The sequence below is a fragment of the Corylus avellana genome, chromosome 9 (assembly GCF_965113065.1).
Source record: "Corylus avellana chromosome 9, dhCorAvel1.hap1.2, whole genome shotgun sequence".
Classification (NCBI taxonomy): Eukaryota; Viridiplantae; Streptophyta; class Magnoliopsida; order Fagales; family Betulaceae; genus Corylus; species Corylus avellana.
In genome coordinates, this window is record NC_142498.1 from 21,127,230 (window position 1) to 21,143,237 (window position 16,008).

General features: G+C 37.0%; 2 protein-coding genes and 3 non-coding genes across 12 annotated transcripts; 2 read left to right on the forward strand and 3 right to left on the reverse strand.

Moving 5' to 3' along the window:
* The first annotated feature begins 501 nt into the window (after positions 1–501).
* On the forward strand, positions 502–4,223 carry BPC6 (basic pentacysteine 6). Of its 8 annotated transcripts, none has more exons than XM_059604824.2 (4): positions 502–637; positions 970–998; positions 2,550–2,720; positions 2,831–4,223. In XM_059604824.2, the coding sequence occupies exons 3-4, from the start codon at positions 2,667–2,669 to the stop codon at positions 3,776–3,778; spliced, it is 1,002 nt and encodes a 333-aa protein (XP_059460807.2). In that variant the 5' UTR covers positions 502–637; positions 970–998; positions 2,550–2,666; the 3' UTR covers positions 3,779–4,223. The 8 variants fall into 8 exon arrangements, with proteins under 8 accessions (XP_059460807.2, XP_059460810.2, XP_059460805.2 ...); XM_059604827.2 differs by having other exon boundaries at positions 2,563–2,720; XM_059604822.2 differs by having other exon boundaries at positions 2,650–2,720.
* A 1,167-nt stretch (positions 4,224–5,390) lies between these two features.
* On the reverse strand, positions 5,391–5,472 carry LOC132191156 (small nucleolar RNA R38). Its single transcript, XR_009441188.2, has one exon. It is a non-coding gene; the product is annotated as a small nucleolar RNA R38 (small nucleolar RNA).
* Positions 5,473–5,590: 118 nt separating this feature from the next.
* LOC132191174 (small nucleolar RNA snoR20a) lies at positions 5,591–5,681 on the reverse strand. The gene has a single exon (XR_009441204.1). It is a non-coding gene; the product is annotated as a small nucleolar RNA snoR20a (small nucleolar RNA).
* Positions 5,682–5,764: 83 nt separating this feature from the next.
* On the reverse strand, positions 5,765–5,842 carry LOC132191173 (small nucleolar RNA snoR64a). Its single transcript, XR_009441203.1, has one exon. It is a non-coding gene; the product is annotated as a small nucleolar RNA snoR64a (small nucleolar RNA).
* A 3,721-nt stretch (positions 5,843–9,563) lies between these two features.
* On the forward strand, positions 9,564–15,522 carry LOC132190307 (bZIP transcription factor 29). The gene is made up of 4 exons (XM_059605258.1): positions 9,564–11,220; positions 11,332–11,464; positions 11,598–11,682; positions 14,939–15,522. Exons 1-4 carry the CDS (start codon positions 9,992–9,994, stop codon positions 15,208–15,210), a joined length of 1,719 nt encoding a protein of 572 aa, XP_059461241.1. The 5' UTR covers positions 9,564–9,991; the 3' UTR covers positions 15,211–15,522.
* The last annotated feature ends 486 nt before the right edge of the window (positions 15,523–16,008 follow it).

Below are 16,008 nucleotides of genomic sequence, written 5' to 3' on the forward strand. Positions count from 1 at the left end.
CAACCGATAATTAAAGCCAAAAGCCTTTTTACGCTCAGGTTGCACGGTTGCTTGTAAAGATTTTTCTTGGAAAGATTAGTTCATTGAATTTAACTTTAGCATGACAATTTTGACCTCGTTATTAAACTCATTGACATAAGGCGTATATTGAAGTGAAAAATTCATACAGAATTGGTAATGATATGGCATTTACAATGTTTTTTTTTTTTTTAGTAATTTAATACAATAATTAAATACTAAAAAAAAAAAGAATTTAGATTTTTTTCATAGAATTATTCTGGAAATTTTGGAGGAATCGATCCCATCTTTTGCGGAGCCATGTCATGAAGATGAACAAGCAGTCAAAATTTGGTCATGCTTACTGCACAAAGAAGAGAGGAAGCTCAGGGCAGCACAACGCATAGGGCACCCCAGATAGATTTTTGTATCTTTATGCTCGAAAAGGACGGTATATAAAAAATAAATTAAAAAAAAGAAAAAAGAAAAGGAACAGTAGAAGCAACAATGTAGACAAGGACAGGTAAAAACCCCCCACAGAGTGGAAAAGAGAATTCTTTAAGCCTCTCTGTCCCAACGGTGTCTTCCACAAATTTTTGATCTTTCGATTTGGGTCTTCGACTAGTCTGCGTTCCTGCCGGTAAGCTTCGATTCCTCTTCTCAGCTCTTTCTTATGCTTTAATTTCCTGTCTTTGATCATCAGTATTAGTATTAGTACTACTTCTCAGTACCAAACACAATCGTGTACCAAAATTTGTGTCTGTTGGTGCTTCAACTGGGTCTCTGTGCATTTCTGGAGCAGTAGAAACTGATTTTTGTGACCTGTGCGTGTGGTGATTGATGTTGGTTCTTTTTTTCTTTTTCTTTTTCTTTTTTTTTTTTTTTTCGATTGGGTTTTATGTGTTTTCAAATAGTTCGTACTTTAAGATTGTTTTGGAAATGGATTTTGAGTTTCTGTCTTTTGGGTTTCAGCTCAGGATTGGATTTTCAAGAACCCTTTTGTAAGTTTGGCTGCAGTTACTTTTCGAGGAAGTTATGAAAGAAATGAATGCTTGCTTCGTGCTTAGAAATGTCATTTGGGTGCAATTTTGTAGTTTGCTTAAGTAATTATAGCTCCTTTTCTTCGCGGATAAGAGATGTATGCTTTTGAAATACCTGCCCATATATTATGTTGCATAAAGCCCATCATTTTCAGACCATTAATAGACTTGCTAAATTGGGTTTAGTTTCTTAGGGATGCGGTTGATGCTTGAAGCAAATATCATGTTATGAAACTCTTGGATGTTTAGCAATGAAAGAAATAAGTAGAGAAAGAATTCAATAACATTAATGGGTTTAAACTCATATTTGCTAAATTACGTCAAACAAATATGTGCTCCTATAATTGTGTTTAAACACTGTTATGGTTTTCAGACAGCTCATCTTGGGCCTTTTGTTATTGCTCACAATTCACTACTTTGCCAAGGTAATCGAGAAGATAAAAGTAGGACTTACTACTGTGAAAGGGAGCTTGAGGATTGAACTAGGATTGACTGATGACATTAAATAAGTAATGCATTGATCTGGCAATACTGTTGGACAATTAAGCATATTTAGCTATGTGATGATTCTTTTGATTGTTTCATTGGTTGCTCCTACTGCCATCATCTTTTGGTTACTAAAAAGGAAGCGTTTTACATGATGGGATGAATCTGATAGGGTTTTGAAGAAGTCATAAATTATGCACAAGCATAAAACGCCAATAGCCAAGAAGTAAAGAGCAAAATTACCGAGTTAGCAATCCATGATTCTTTCATCAGAGTCAAAACAAGTTACATATTGCAATGAAGCATAGTCAAATTTAGGGTTCTTAAGTGAGAGGATGTTTGTTACTATTTGAAAAAACATTATACCAAGTGTACTAGCTCTTTTGCTCATATTGGCCCATTACTTGGTCATTACCTTTGTGATATACTAGTAATGTTTCACATTGTTTCTACACCATGTCATGCTATATTTCTGCATGGCTCAGTGTTTATACTTGGAAAATTCACACACCTGTTACCAATGGTGAAGTGACATGTTCAAGATGTGCATGTTTTTGTTTTATCTGCTCAATGCTAAGAATTTTCATGGGCTTCTGCTCGAGGTCGTCGTCCAGTCTTATATCTTGTTTCTGTATGCACTTTAGGGCTCTCGGAACTAATTTCTACTTTAGCTCTACATCTGGGCTTGCATCTATGGTTTTGGCTAAAAGCCATTTTAGCGGCATTTTCATTTGATATGAGCTTCCTTAGACTCTTTTTTCTAGGTCTTTCTGACGAATGAAACTTGTGCACCAGGTTTCATCATATGCAGCCTTGAGTATCAGTTGCATATATGTGACCATCTTGGCTTGTCTATATTCATTATTGGCTCTTTTGCATCATGTGGGACATGGTTTAATGGAAGCATGTTGATCTTAAACTTTTGATTTATGTGCAATTTGTTTCTTATACAGATATTTTACACCAATATGGGTTTCTATTCCGTATGCCCATCTTCCTATATATATGAACAGTTTTGTCTCTTAGCTTTGACATACAGGATCTGTAGCCTGAATAAGTTGTGGTGCTTGATTGACCGAGAATTGCACTTAAATTCAAGGTTTGAAATTGTTATCTGCTATTACAGCCATTTGTGGATCTCAGATGGATGATGGAGCGCACCGTGAAAATGGAAGACACAAAGCAGCTCAGAGTCAGGTACTAGAAGCAATTTTCTAGGGATAATGCGTATGTAAAACAATGTGTGTAAAGCATAGATGAACACATTTTTGTTTGTGAATGCCTGATGTGATGTGTTGTTGTTGCAGTGGATGATGCAACATCAGCCAACGACAATGAAACAGATAATGTCCATTATGGCGGAAAGGGATGCAGCTATTCAAGAAAGAAATTTGGCCCTTTCTGAAAAAAAGACGGCTATTACAGAGAGGGACATGGCATTTCTGCAAAGAGATACAGCAATTGCAGAACGAAATAATGCTCTATTGGAACGAGACAATGCCATTGCCACTCTTCAATACCGGGAAAACTCCTTGAACAATGGCAATATGTCGCCATGCCCACCAGGATGCCAAATCTCGCGTGGGGTGAAGCACATGCACCACCCTCAGCAGCACATACATCATTTACCCCACAAGGGCGAGGCTTCTTACAATGCAAGGGAAATGCACACAAGTGATGTCCTTGGAATATCACAAGTTGCTTCTGAGGCTGCAAAGTCACGACGGGCTAAACGAACAAAGGAGACCAAGGGAGCGTCATCTGATAAGAAGGCTTCTAAACCTCCAAGGAAGTTTAAAAGGGAGAATGATGACTTGAATAAGATGATGTTTGGCAAGACACATGAGTGGAAGGGTGGGCAAGATATGGATGGTGGAGCTGATGATCTGAACAGACAGACAGGCGTTTCAAAATCTGATTGGAAGGGGCAGGACCTGGGGTTAAATCAGGTTGCATTTGATGAGTCTACCATGCCTGCACCTGTATGCTCCTGCACTGGAATGCTCAGACAGTGTTACAAATGGGGAAATGGGGGGTGGCAATCTTCATGCTGTACGACCACCATGTCAATGTATCCTCTACCAGCGGTGCCCAACAAGCGGCATGCCCGAGTAGGTGGGCGAAAGATGAGTGGAAGTGCCTTTAGCAAGCTGCTTAGCCGCCTTGCAGCAGAAGGCCATGATCTCTCAAATCCTGTTGATCTGAAGGACCACTGGGCCAAGCATGGTACAAATCGCTACATCACAATTAAGTAGACTTGTAAATTTTCAGTTGAATGGAGGAATTGGGAGATAGGGAAACGGCGCTGAATAAACTGGTATGCATTTTGAACTTTTTTTCCTTTTAGCCATGGATTTGATAATTGGCACAACAGAAGGAACTTGGTAGGGATGTGGCCTGTTTACTCTTTCCTGCAGATAATTTGCTTCCTCCGTTGGTCATCTATCTTTGTTGTCCACATAATAAAGAATGGAAGGCTTCTCTATCTTCCTTTTTTATCTTCCACATTGAACCAAGGCCGAAGCTTGCCTTGGTTTAGGAATAGGTAGTTGTCCATCTGAAGTGATCTGTCCTTGAAACTTGTAAGCCTAGGTAGCTGTGAAGTTTGTATCTCAAGGTCCAGTATATTTGTATGAAAAAGTGTAATTCATAATCCAAAATTTTCAATGAACAATTTGCTATGTAAGATTATTTTTGCTACTTTGTATCTTTGTAATTCTATAGGCAAAACTCTTAAATTAACTGTTGGGAAAAATTAAATTTAGTCTCTAGGGTTCCTTCCGATTTCAATTTAATCCCTAAATTTTTAATTTTGACAATTAAATTTTTCTTTGATTTTAAATAAATAGGTCATTCTGTTAATTTAATGTTGAATTAATTAACAATATGTCATGTGAGACCAATCAATTAATACCAACATAACATTAAATTTATTGGTTTGACATGACATGCCATTATTAGATTCGGATTCCCTCCAATTGGGGAGAAATTAGAAATTCTCCAATTGTTAATTATCGCTCTTCATTTTAAATCCAATTGAGAGACCTATTTGAAACCCGATAAAAACTTGAAGAATTTATCGTCGAAATGAAAAACCTAATGACTAAACTGAAGTCACATGAAAACCTATGGACCAAATTTGGTTTTTTATTATTATTTTTTTTATAATCTTTAACCAAATATCACATAGTACACACCAAATACCACATAATACACATTCATCTCACCCACATCATTGGGTTGTGGCCGTAACGATGTGGCCCGTAACTATCAACCGTGGCTCAATTATTGTTAAAAAAAAAAAAAAAATCATAATCCAAAGAGAGGTGCCACAGTATGTACCATTTCTCTTTTAACTTTCTTGATGTCTTATGAGATGCATAGGTTTTGTTACATTAACTGCAGAAAGACTTAGCTCGACAACTTTTCTGCCGTCTATAATTGATAAAATGATTAAACAAAAAATCAAAATTGTTAAAACACCCGTCGAGATCTTTTCTTCGCCCTCTCCTTCCGCAACACCAACCCAATCAAGATCTTCTCTACCAATCCATTCTCAGTCAAAAACTCTGATACAATTCATGGATCTCTTACTTACAGAAAAGTAAGATTTTAAATCTTATTCAATTATAATTATAGAAAACTATGGTTCTAACTTGTTGGGTGATGATTAAGACTTGATGGTCAGAAGGTTTTAGTAGGTCACACAAATGAAATTATAGTTATATAATAGACGGTCAAACGATTTAAAACAATAACAAATCCCATAAGAAAGTATTCAAGTATAATAAAATTATGCAGAGGAAAGATAATATTAAAATTACAATTCATAAATAGAAAGAAAATTTAAAAGAGAAGAACCCTACAATGTGTGTCAGAATACAAATAATCAGCATCAATGCATCAGACAGGGATAACTGTATGATTGATGATCTCATCATCCACAACACTGTAGAGAGTATTTAGTCAAGAACGTCAGACCCAAATCAGATGCTTCAAAAATGCATTTCCAAAAGAAAAATATAACAAAATCCATCAACAAAAAAGTGCAAAGAGCTTGAAACAAAGCCTCAGACCGTCCTAGTTCATGGATTTCGACAAATATGCAAGTTTACCATAAACCTGCATTTCGGTAAACCAAATACTATCATCATTGGCTGTTTATGAAAATAGAAACAAATTTCTTTTCAAAAACAAAAAATTAAAAATAAGAGAATGGAAGATTGAGAGAGAAAAAGAGAGCATCAGATCTTCCTATTCAAGATTGTTGAATCATAGCGCCCAAACAAAGTTCGAGCACTCTTAACAATTCAAAGACTCATCCTTTGCCCTCTCCAAACGACCCTTTATATATATATATATATATATATAACAAGACTTAGAGCAAGAATAAACCCTAGTGGCGTATCCAGAAATCGATAAAGGAGAGCTTGGTCATGAGAAGGCGAAGATTTGGCGGATAGAGAAGAGCAAGACGGCGAGGTATTAAGCTAGGGTTTTAGGGGATTGCTGAAAGCGGTTGGTTTATAAAGACGCTTGAGGAGGGGCTTTTAAAGTGAGTGGATGGTTGGTGATGGACAAATTGTGACAGACAAATAGTGTCATAACAACTCGTGTGTGGTGAAGTATGTGGTGCTGTGCGTTTTGCGGAGATATTAGCCCTTTACGCTCCGAGAGCTGGGCCCAATTGATTTTTTTGCTTCTAATCATGGCCCGATTGATCAAAGCAGATGAAGACTATTTTTCAAACAACTTAATTTGAAAACAACAGTAAAATAGCATGATATTCTAAAAAAAAAAAAAAAAACAGTAAAATAGCATGAATTAGAAAAAAAAAAGAAAAAAGAAAAAAAAGAAGAGTAAAATAGCATTTATCATACATTTAACACATACATAAGTATCACCTTTACACATGGTAAAAACAAAAAACAAAAAACAGAAAATCAAAAATCAAAGGAAAAAAAAAAACAGAGGTGGCCACCCACCAACACCGTGGAGTGGGTGGGTTACCCCACCAACCAATAGAGGAGGGGTGAGATTCTCCCACCACCTCATTTGTCAATGGAATTATACTCATTTACGGAAGTTGGCTTAAGTCATGACACGACTATTCAGGTTCCTTCCCCTCTCTTATGCCAATAAAAACATGGGTGGATCACCTCACCCAAACACACTATCAGTGGGTGTTGGTGGGTTACCCCACCAACGAATAGAGAAGGGGTAATCTTGTCCCACCACTCCATTTGTCAATGGAACCATACTCATTTACAGAAGTTGGCTTGAGTCATGACACGACCATTCACGCCCCTTCCCCCCTCTTATGCCAATAAAAACATGGGTGAATCACCTCACCCAAATACACTATCAGTGGGTGTTAGTGGGTTACCCCACCAACCAATAGAGGAGGGGTGAGGTTGTCCCACCACCCCATTTGTCAATGGAACCATACTCATTTATGAAAGTTGGCTTAAGTCATGACACGGCTATCCACGCTCCTTCCCCCCTCTTATGCCAATAAAAATATGGGTGGATCACTTCACCCAAACACATTGTCAGTGGGTGTTGGCCTTGTGGCGGCTACTCATGTCCTCCATGAGTCGTGACGTGGTGGGTGGCCACCCATCATCTACTAATTCCTAGCCATCCAAAGCTATAGATGATTAAAATACGTAGTTTGATAAAATTTTCATCATCTTTCTTTTGTTTTATGTTCTCGCAAAAAAAAAAAAAAAAAAAAATTCATAAGAATATTTTCTTAAAGAATTTTTTTTTTTTTTTAAGAAAAAAAAAAAAAAAAACCTTTCAACTTATATTAAGGAATATAACCTAATAGTTATAGAGAATCTTGATCGGTTAAAGTTTAAAGTACTGGGCTAAAACCAATATTGAGGCTTTGATGGGCTTCACTGGTTCAAACCGAACAGAGGGCCTAGCCCACATTTTAATGTTCGACAAAGAAAGAGCTTAAACTGGAAATCCTTTCCTTCCAGAATAAGATATCCTATACATGGGACAAAACTCTCAAGAGTCGTCTGTCTGAATTACTTTTACTACACGTAACCTATATTCGGTGCAAGATAATTTATTTTATTGGTATGACCGTATGAATCACTTCGTTAACAAATCATTGTTGATCATGGCCAGGTGCACCCGTAATTTCGCTAATATTTCATTTTGTTGGAATGAGAATATCAATTAATTTTTTATAATAGTGAGATAAGAGTGTGTTTTTTTAGTATAATTTATATCTTTATTATTTTTTTATGAAGTTAATATTTTTTTTTTCATTTTTATATCTCCTTAAAACATTTTTTTTTAAACTAAAAATTAAAAAAAACATATACTTCCTAAATAAGATTATACTCTAATCCATCTGTCCAATTTAATATTAGTATCATGACATAAATGTGTGGATAAGATTATTGTCATGGTAATCATAACTTTATGGATTTCACACATCTTGGGCTAATTTATCTTTTGATCTGGATTAGGGAGAAATTGAAGGCTTTCTAATTATTAATCATGACTCTTTATTTTAAATTTAATAGTCTATAAAATTATTTAAAACATCTTTAAAACAAAAGCTAGCATTTAATGCATCGGTTATACAAAAACAGTTGACATTTTATAGACCATTAGATTTAAAATGAAGGGTTACAATTAATAATTGGAGAATCTCCCATTTGTCCTCAATTGGAGAATATCTCAATTCTTTATCTTTGAGATAATCTTCACTGCTTTTATTATTGGATTCACTCCTATTGGAGACATAGAAGGAATAAGATATATGCACTTTCTCACAATAAAATGCTACTCCTTCCTAGTATGCTCAGTACAAAATTGAACCATATTATATACATCAATCCACCAATTAAACTAAAATCAGGGAAATAGTAACATATAAACATCATTTGATACTTATAATGAAGAGAATCATATTTCATAATTTTTTTTTTGATATGTACAATTCAATAAACCTCAAGCATTATTTTCAAATTCAATGAATGGTGTTTTATCGTATTAAATTATTAGTTATTTCAAAAATTTAAGTTTATAGGAAGAGGTAAATTTAATCACTTAACCATTACTTTAACACTCCCTCTCACGTATGAGCTTAAACTCTCTTTTAATAGGTGAGGTCCAACACGTAAAATATTTAATTTAAATGAGAGGTGATTTGATGGAGTCAAAGTTCGAATCCATAACCTTTGACTCTAATGCTGTTAAAAGGGAGTTTAAGTCCACGCGTGAGGGGGAGTATTAAAGTAATAGTTAAGTGATTAAATTTACCTATTTTCAAAAGCTTAAGCTTACATGAAGAGATAAATTTAATCACTTAACCATTACTTTGACACATGGTATTGGTATTTGAAAATTTAAGGGTTAAATACCAAATACCCCCCTGGGGTTTGGTAACTTTATTTTTACCCCTCTGGGGTTTCATTTTTATCACAAAACCTCCTTGGGGTTTTGATAAAGGACCAAATCAGTCAATCCGTTAGTTGACCGTTAAGGCTGACACGTGGACCAATTAGATGTTGACACGTGGCACCTATTTAATTTTTTTTTTTTTAAAAAAAAATTAAATAGGTGCCACGTGTCAACATCTGATTGGTCTACGTGTCAGTCCTAACGGTTAACTAACGGTCAACTAACGGATGGACTAACTTGATCATTTTTCAAAACCTCAGGGGATCCTGTGATAAAAATAAAACTCCAGGAGTATAAAAATAAAGTTACCAAACTCCAGGTGAGTATTTGGTATTTAACCCAAAATTTAAATAATAAATAATAATGATTTAATCTAATAAATAATAATTAAAATTAATCAGAGGCCGGCCGTGGTAAGTCAAAGCATAAACGTCAATTTCTCAAACGAGTTTGCCCGGCATTCACGTATTTGTACGTATTTCACATCTTACCCTCGATAAATGGCGGAGACAAAGGCGACATGAAAGCAAACAAAACGCGTAAAAATAATTATAAAAACTCAAAATCTCGCTATATCCACGCGTATTTCACGTGTAGCATATAGACCGGAAACAAAAAGCTCGTCTCTGGTTCCGAAAGAGAAGCGAAAAGACAAAAAGGCTTGTGTCCGCAGCGGAAAATTGTGAACTCTTTGGAAGTGTTGCCCGAGGCCTATTCGTCTATGGATATCACCGCCACGCTTGGCTGATTAACTTGGCGGCAGTCTTTGACAACAGTTTGCGGTGCTTTAAGGTTTCTTTCGTCGTCTCCGGCCACTGCGGTGTGTGGGTCTGTTCACTGGAAGAGGTGGGTTCTGTCTATGATCATACTTCCATGTTCTTTTTTTCTCGTTTGCTGATCATTCGGTTTCAGTAAATTAGTGACCTGTGCTATTAGTGTAGTGTTTATTTATAGCTTTGATTGATTACTCTATACAGTAGTGCTTAGGGACCTAGGGTTCTGTGTTTTTATCGAGGGTTTTAGTATAATAGAGGGAGATGGGTGGCACTGACGAAAGTGGAGGGGTCCAATATACATTTGGTATAAAGCCTAAGAACCAGTTGGATATGCAAAATTTGAGTCCCTCTCAAATGGGTTTCACTGCGCGTCAATTACCACAAAATTTGAGTCCTGGAGGTAGTGAGAACAGTCATAAGAGACCTGGTATACCACCCTCGCACCCGAACAATCCAGCTAATTCACTGCAGTACTCGCAGTTTCCGGGGTCCCGGCCGGCTTCCCGGCAGCCAGGTTCACAGAATTTGAGCCCGGGGCCTTCCCACTCCAGGTCTTTATCGCAACCTACGTTTTTTTCGCTTGATAACCTGCCCCCTTTGAGCCCTTTGCCCTATCGCGAACCAGCAACAAGCTCGCTCTCTGACCCAATTTCGACGGATGTGTCTATGGAAGAAAGTGCTGTTAATTCTCATGGTCCATTGCTTCCTTCACCTGTAAATGGAGCTAATGCCTTTCGGGTCAGCGAGGGCCTTCCTCCTCGTAGAGGACACCGGCGCTCTAATAGTGATAGTATTCCGTTAGGATTCTCAGCCATGATTCAATCTTCACCTCAGCTGATTCCCATTGGGAGTCGGGGATTTTTGGACCGGTCGGTTTCTAGAAGAGAGAATTCGGTGGGCATGGACAAGCCGATACAGTTGGTGATGAAAGGGGAATTGAAGAGGGATAGGGATGACAATAGCATTGCTGATGGGAAATCCGAGGGAGAAGTTGTTGACGACTTTTTTAGTGAATACATGAATTTGGACAACTTTGATAAAATGAACTCATCTGGTACTGAGGAAAAGGATTTGGATAGCAGAGCCAGTGGCTCAAAGACGAACGGATGTGATAGCAGTGATAATGAAGTGGAAAGTCGAATAAATGGCAACCAAAACAGTGTGCAGGGGTCAGATTCTAGTTTTGCTAATGAGAAGAGGGAAGGAAAGAGAATTGCTGGTGGAGATGTGAGACCTACTGTCCGACACTATAGAAGTGTTTCAATGGATAGTTTTATGGGAAATTTGCATTTTGATGATGAATCACCAAACCTCCCGCCTATAGGAGTTCGAGTGGATCAAGACTCGCCTAGCAATGCAATAGATGGGAACTCAGCAAAGTTCAGCGTGGAGTTTGGAAATGCCCAGTTCAGTGAGGTTGAGCTGGGAAAGATCAGGGTAAATGAGAAACTGACTGAGATTGCATTATCAGACCCCAAACGTGCCAAGAGGTGCTCTTTTTTGTCTCTTTTTTTTTTTTTTTTTTAAAGACTTTTATCTGTGTATTAATAGGCAATTATGTGTCATTGAGTGAATTTCTTCATTTATGATATGCTCACCAGGATTTTGGCTAATCGTCAATCGGCTGCTCGTTCCAAGGAGCGGAAGATGCGATACACTGCTGACTTAGAACACAAGGCACAAACTCTACAGACAGAGAATACTACGTTGTCTAATGAGGTTGCAAAGTTACAGGTGGGTATTTAGGGTGATGAGATTTTGATATTAAATAGTTATTTAGTTTTATTTCATTCTCCTTTTTCCTTTTTTCATTTACAATTGGCCTTCATTATATTTTCTTGATTTTGTTTTCTATTTTTTTATCCAGAGAGATTCTGTTTTGCTTAAGAGTGAGAACAATGAGTTGAAATTCCGCCTTCAGGCCATGGAACAAGAGTCGAAACTCAAAGATGGTATGTACCTTTTCTTCTGCTCCCTATGTTTTAGTCTGCTGTAACCAATCTTGATATATTTGCACCATATGACTCTAATTTTACAAGATGTTTCCATATGAAAATTTGTCAAACTGTTCAAGAGATCTTTATCTTCTTGTCTTTAATTTTTCTCCTGGTTTTCTACTGGTGCTCTTCTAATTTGAACCCATGGTATGTTAGACTGGGTTGGAGAGAGGTTCCTTTTGTTGACTTTAGCTTCTATTTCACTTTACCAGTTATTAAGTTTTTTTTCCCATCCTTAATGCCTTTTACATTATCCAAATATGTATTGCAGCAAATTCTAGTTTTTATACGCGGGGTTGTTCAATCTCTTCTCCCAAAATATGAGCTTGATTTATGCAATTGGCAAACATGATTGATCTATATTTGAATGAACACAGACAAAGTAGTATTTAGTGCTTCATTCGGTTATAATGAACCTTAAAATTATAATAGATTTCCATCTATTTGTGAGTAAATGTGATTATGAGAAATCAAATCCAAGAGACTCCTCAATGTCTTGATCAGTGTCAATTAAAGCATGCCTAGGCATGCTTTAAGTGCAAAGCTTAGTGAGGCTCACATCTAGCGCCTTAAGGTACCTATGTGATGCTCCTTGGATGAGGCACAACTTAAGCACAAAGAAAAAATACTTAGAGACAAAGAAAAAAAAACTTAAAAACTCACTATAAACTTATATAGGCTAAGTTTAGAGTGCTTAGGTTATTTTCTCCAAGTATTTTGCTTGGAAAGCACTCTAAACTTATAGAGTAATGCTACACATACTCCCACTTCTTTGCAACCAATTTTCCACACTCATAGGTGGCTTTTAAAACCACCATTGGATTTGTAATGGATCTTTATTGGATTTTAATCCAATAGTAATTTTAAAAGTCACATATGGGTGCAGGGAATTAGATGTAAAGAGGTGAGAGTATGTATAGCATTACTCAAACTTAGATAGGCTAAGTATTTTCTCCAAGCAAAATACTTGGAGAAAATAACCTAAGCACTCTAAACTTGGCCTATCAGCCCAAGCCTCCACTCCATGGATGGAGAAAATAACCTAAGCACTCTAAACTTAGCCTATCAGCCCAAGCCTCCACTCCATGGACTAAGCCTCAGAAAAAATTTCATTTGAATTGTAGCGCTTCTGCGACGTGCAATTAATCTGAGTAAAGTTCTCCTACGTTATAAAAAAAAATAATAATAATAAAATAAAATAAAATTGTAGCACTTCTAACGTTGAACTGGGTTGGATACAAACCAGGCTCCACATAGCCTAACAACATTATTTTTCTCAAGGTTTGGATAGTTGGTATTGTTATTCACGTTTTGCTTGTCCTTTTTCTTTTCTATGTATTTTCCAGCATCAAATTTTATTATTTCATATTATGATGTGCAAAAAAATGTTTGAGAAAAATATACAACCTTTTCAAACTGACACCCCATTGGCACTTAGGCCACAACACCTCTTTTAAAGTGACTTTTGACCCCCTTCAACTACCACTTTGTTACAAGTTATACCCTCCCTTAGCATCTGGTGATAAAATAGACGAAAAATGCCACACTTGATGCACACCTTAACCTTTTTTTTTTTTTGTTAATAACTTTTTTGGTACCTGGGTTTTGAGGTTTTTTAATTTTCCCTCTTAGGTTTTAAAACATGACAAAACTAGTACCTCAGATTTTGGAAAAGACCGAATCACCACCTCCAGTTTGAAAAATTCTATGGGGGTGGCTGAGAGGTCAAACTGGGGGTGGCCAGCCACCCTTGGGGGTGGTTCGGCAACCCTTTTGGCCTTTTTGTTATTTTGTTATTATTTTTTTTTTTTTTTAAAAGACAAATTATGAAAGGATAATTTTGACTCTTTTTTTTTTCGTAAAAAATTAGCACTTGTGGTATTTTCTGTCTATTTTAAAGCCAAATGTTAATAGAGGGCGTAATTTACAATGAAGGGGTCAAGTGTCACTTTTGAAATTTGGTGGTCTAAGTGCAAATGAAATGTCAGTTTAGAGGGGCTTAGTACATTCTCCTCAAAATGTTCAATTTTTTATGCTACTACATTTATTTTCATACCTATATACAAGTGCTTTAATTTGCATTAGCACTTTACCCCTGTTACGCCCATGCCTGGCTTTGCACCTAGGCTCTAGAATACCTGAGTACTTAATTACTTTGGTTTTATGTGAAAATAAAGATGTTAAAAAATGGAGCCCTACATGCTTGAAAACACGTTGTAATGGCAATTCTTGTTGGTTGTTAAGTATTGCTAGAATTTTGATATTATAGTTGCAGCTTTGCTATGGCCTCTTTTTACTTGATATTGCTATGTTGACTGGAAAATTAACCTTGCTATATGTGTTTTTACATCTCCCCATCATCATGAGATGGATTGTTTGCACACAATTTGGAAACTTTTCATAAGGATAAGTTTCACAAGCTCTCCTCTTTTCCCCCATAAAAAAAGAAATGCATATATCAGGTTTATCAATATCATCTGGAGATTTTTTTTAAGATTCAATTTCAATATAAAGAAATAAAGCCTGGGGAATAAATAGTCACAAAATAATTGTACCCCCCCCCCCCCCCCCCCCCCCCCCCCCTCCCCAAAAAAAAATCTTTTAAGATTTGCTTCGCTTTTTTTTTTTTTTTGAGCAAATATTATTAAAAGTACAACAAGGGTAAACACCCTTATTACAACATCAGACTAGCAAGAAACAATGCCAGTAGAAAACAATAAAATTGGAAATAGGTTAAAAGCCTTGTCCATTCTGGTGGTTTGAAAGTAGTGGCCAATTGGAGAAAGATCCCGGTTGGACTGCTGGAGGGTAGCTAGTGCTAGAGTGGGCAAGATGAACTTATTCATCGCAATGAATCCGGCCACACTGAGACTAGAAAATCTCGAGCCATAGTGAAGGGAGATTACCATTGTTGAGGCGTCACATTGTGCTTTTTATGCGTTGTACTTATGTTGTGCTACCACTTCTGAGAGGTAGTGTCCCCTTAAGATTTGCAGTTACCTACATTATACTTTGTCAGTTTGTATCAAGACGTAAATATGTGTCTTAAGCATGTTGCATTTATTGATATTTACTCTCTTAATTTCCCTCTCATCATGAGGAACTTAATGATGTGGCTTAATATCATCTTTTCATATTATATTAAGTTCTTCCTGATGGTATGGCTGCATTTGGGCTACTATATTCATCTGTTTTGTCTATTGATGTGCAGCTTTAAATGAGGCATTGACTGCAGAAGTCCAGCATTTGAGGCTCACTGCTTCAGAGTGCAGCGGGGAGGGGTACCTCGCGGACTGCATGGCTCAGCAGCTTTCTATTAATCAACAGATGTACCAGCTGCAGCATCCCCAGCCCACGCAGCTTTATCATTTGCTGCAGCAGCAACAGCATCGAATGCAACAGCCGGCACAACTGCAGCCACAGCAGCCTCTTCACAACGAACGGCAGAATGGTGATGCTGCTAAGCAAGATGAGAACCAATAGGTTGGTCAACCCAACTGCTAGCATCGATCCAAACTCCATGTTGTGTTAACTTCTTTTGCAATATGGGTAGTGTGCAATCGTATATAAGCTTTTTTAAATCTATCAGTATATGATTATTGTTAGTTTATTAAACTTAGTCATTTTTTTATTGGATTGGTTGTGTTGAGATGTAATTAGAACTTGAGCTAAACTCTTTTGTTTAGTTCTTTCTTTGGGGCTACAGCCAAGAAGAGTTCTTTCTGATAAACAATCTTTAGTTGTGGCTACATGTTGATACGGTTATTTCATTGTCTTGGCCATGATATAGCTGCACGTTTGGTTTGTTAACCATATAGATGGTATTGCATATTGTTATATACCGCATTTTTATTATACAATTATGCTACAATGTTAACGTGACAGTCCCAATCAACCCTTAGATTAGTCATTGATAAAAAAAAATAAAAAAATCAAAAGATTGGTTAAGGCTGCTATGGTAATGACATCATTCTGAGATAGAAATGCTCTTTGTATAAAAGATTGCAGGACTACCCATATAACTCTATTCCCCCCCGTATAGTATGGTTTTAGCATGGTGCATGGTTTAGTGGTCCATTGAGAGCCGGCAATGGACCGGGTTTGGGCCAGGCTACTTGGGCCTGGGCTTCGGCCTCATGTAATGGGTTGGCCACTGTGCATTCCCCTTGCACTTTGGGCCTAAACCAAGGCCGTACGCAAACCTGATCCAGAAAGGAAGAGGGGAGACTTTTTTTCTTTTTCTTTTTTTCCAAAAAATTTAATATGTTGGCAAATGAACGA

Coding starts and splice junctions, on each gene's coding strand:
- BPC6 (XM_059604824.2), top strand. CDS start 2,667: ATGGATGATGGAGCGCACCGTGAAAATGGAAGACACAAAGCAGCTCAG. Junction 2,721..2,830: donor ACAAAGCAGCTCAGAGTCAG/GTACTAGAAGCA, acceptor TTGTTGTTGCAG/TGGATGATGCAACATCAGCC.
- LOC132190307 (XM_059605258.1), top strand. CDS start 9,992: ATGGGTGGCACTGACGAAAGTGGAGGGGTCCAATATACATTTGGTATA. Junction 11,221..11,331: donor GACCCCAAACGTGCCAAGAG/GTGCTCTTTTTT, acceptor TATGCTCACCAG/GATTTTGGCTAATCGTCAAT. Junction 11,683..14,938: donor AGAGTCGAAACTCAAAGATG/GTATGTACCTTT, acceptor ATTGATGTGCAG/CTTTAAATGAGGCATTGACT.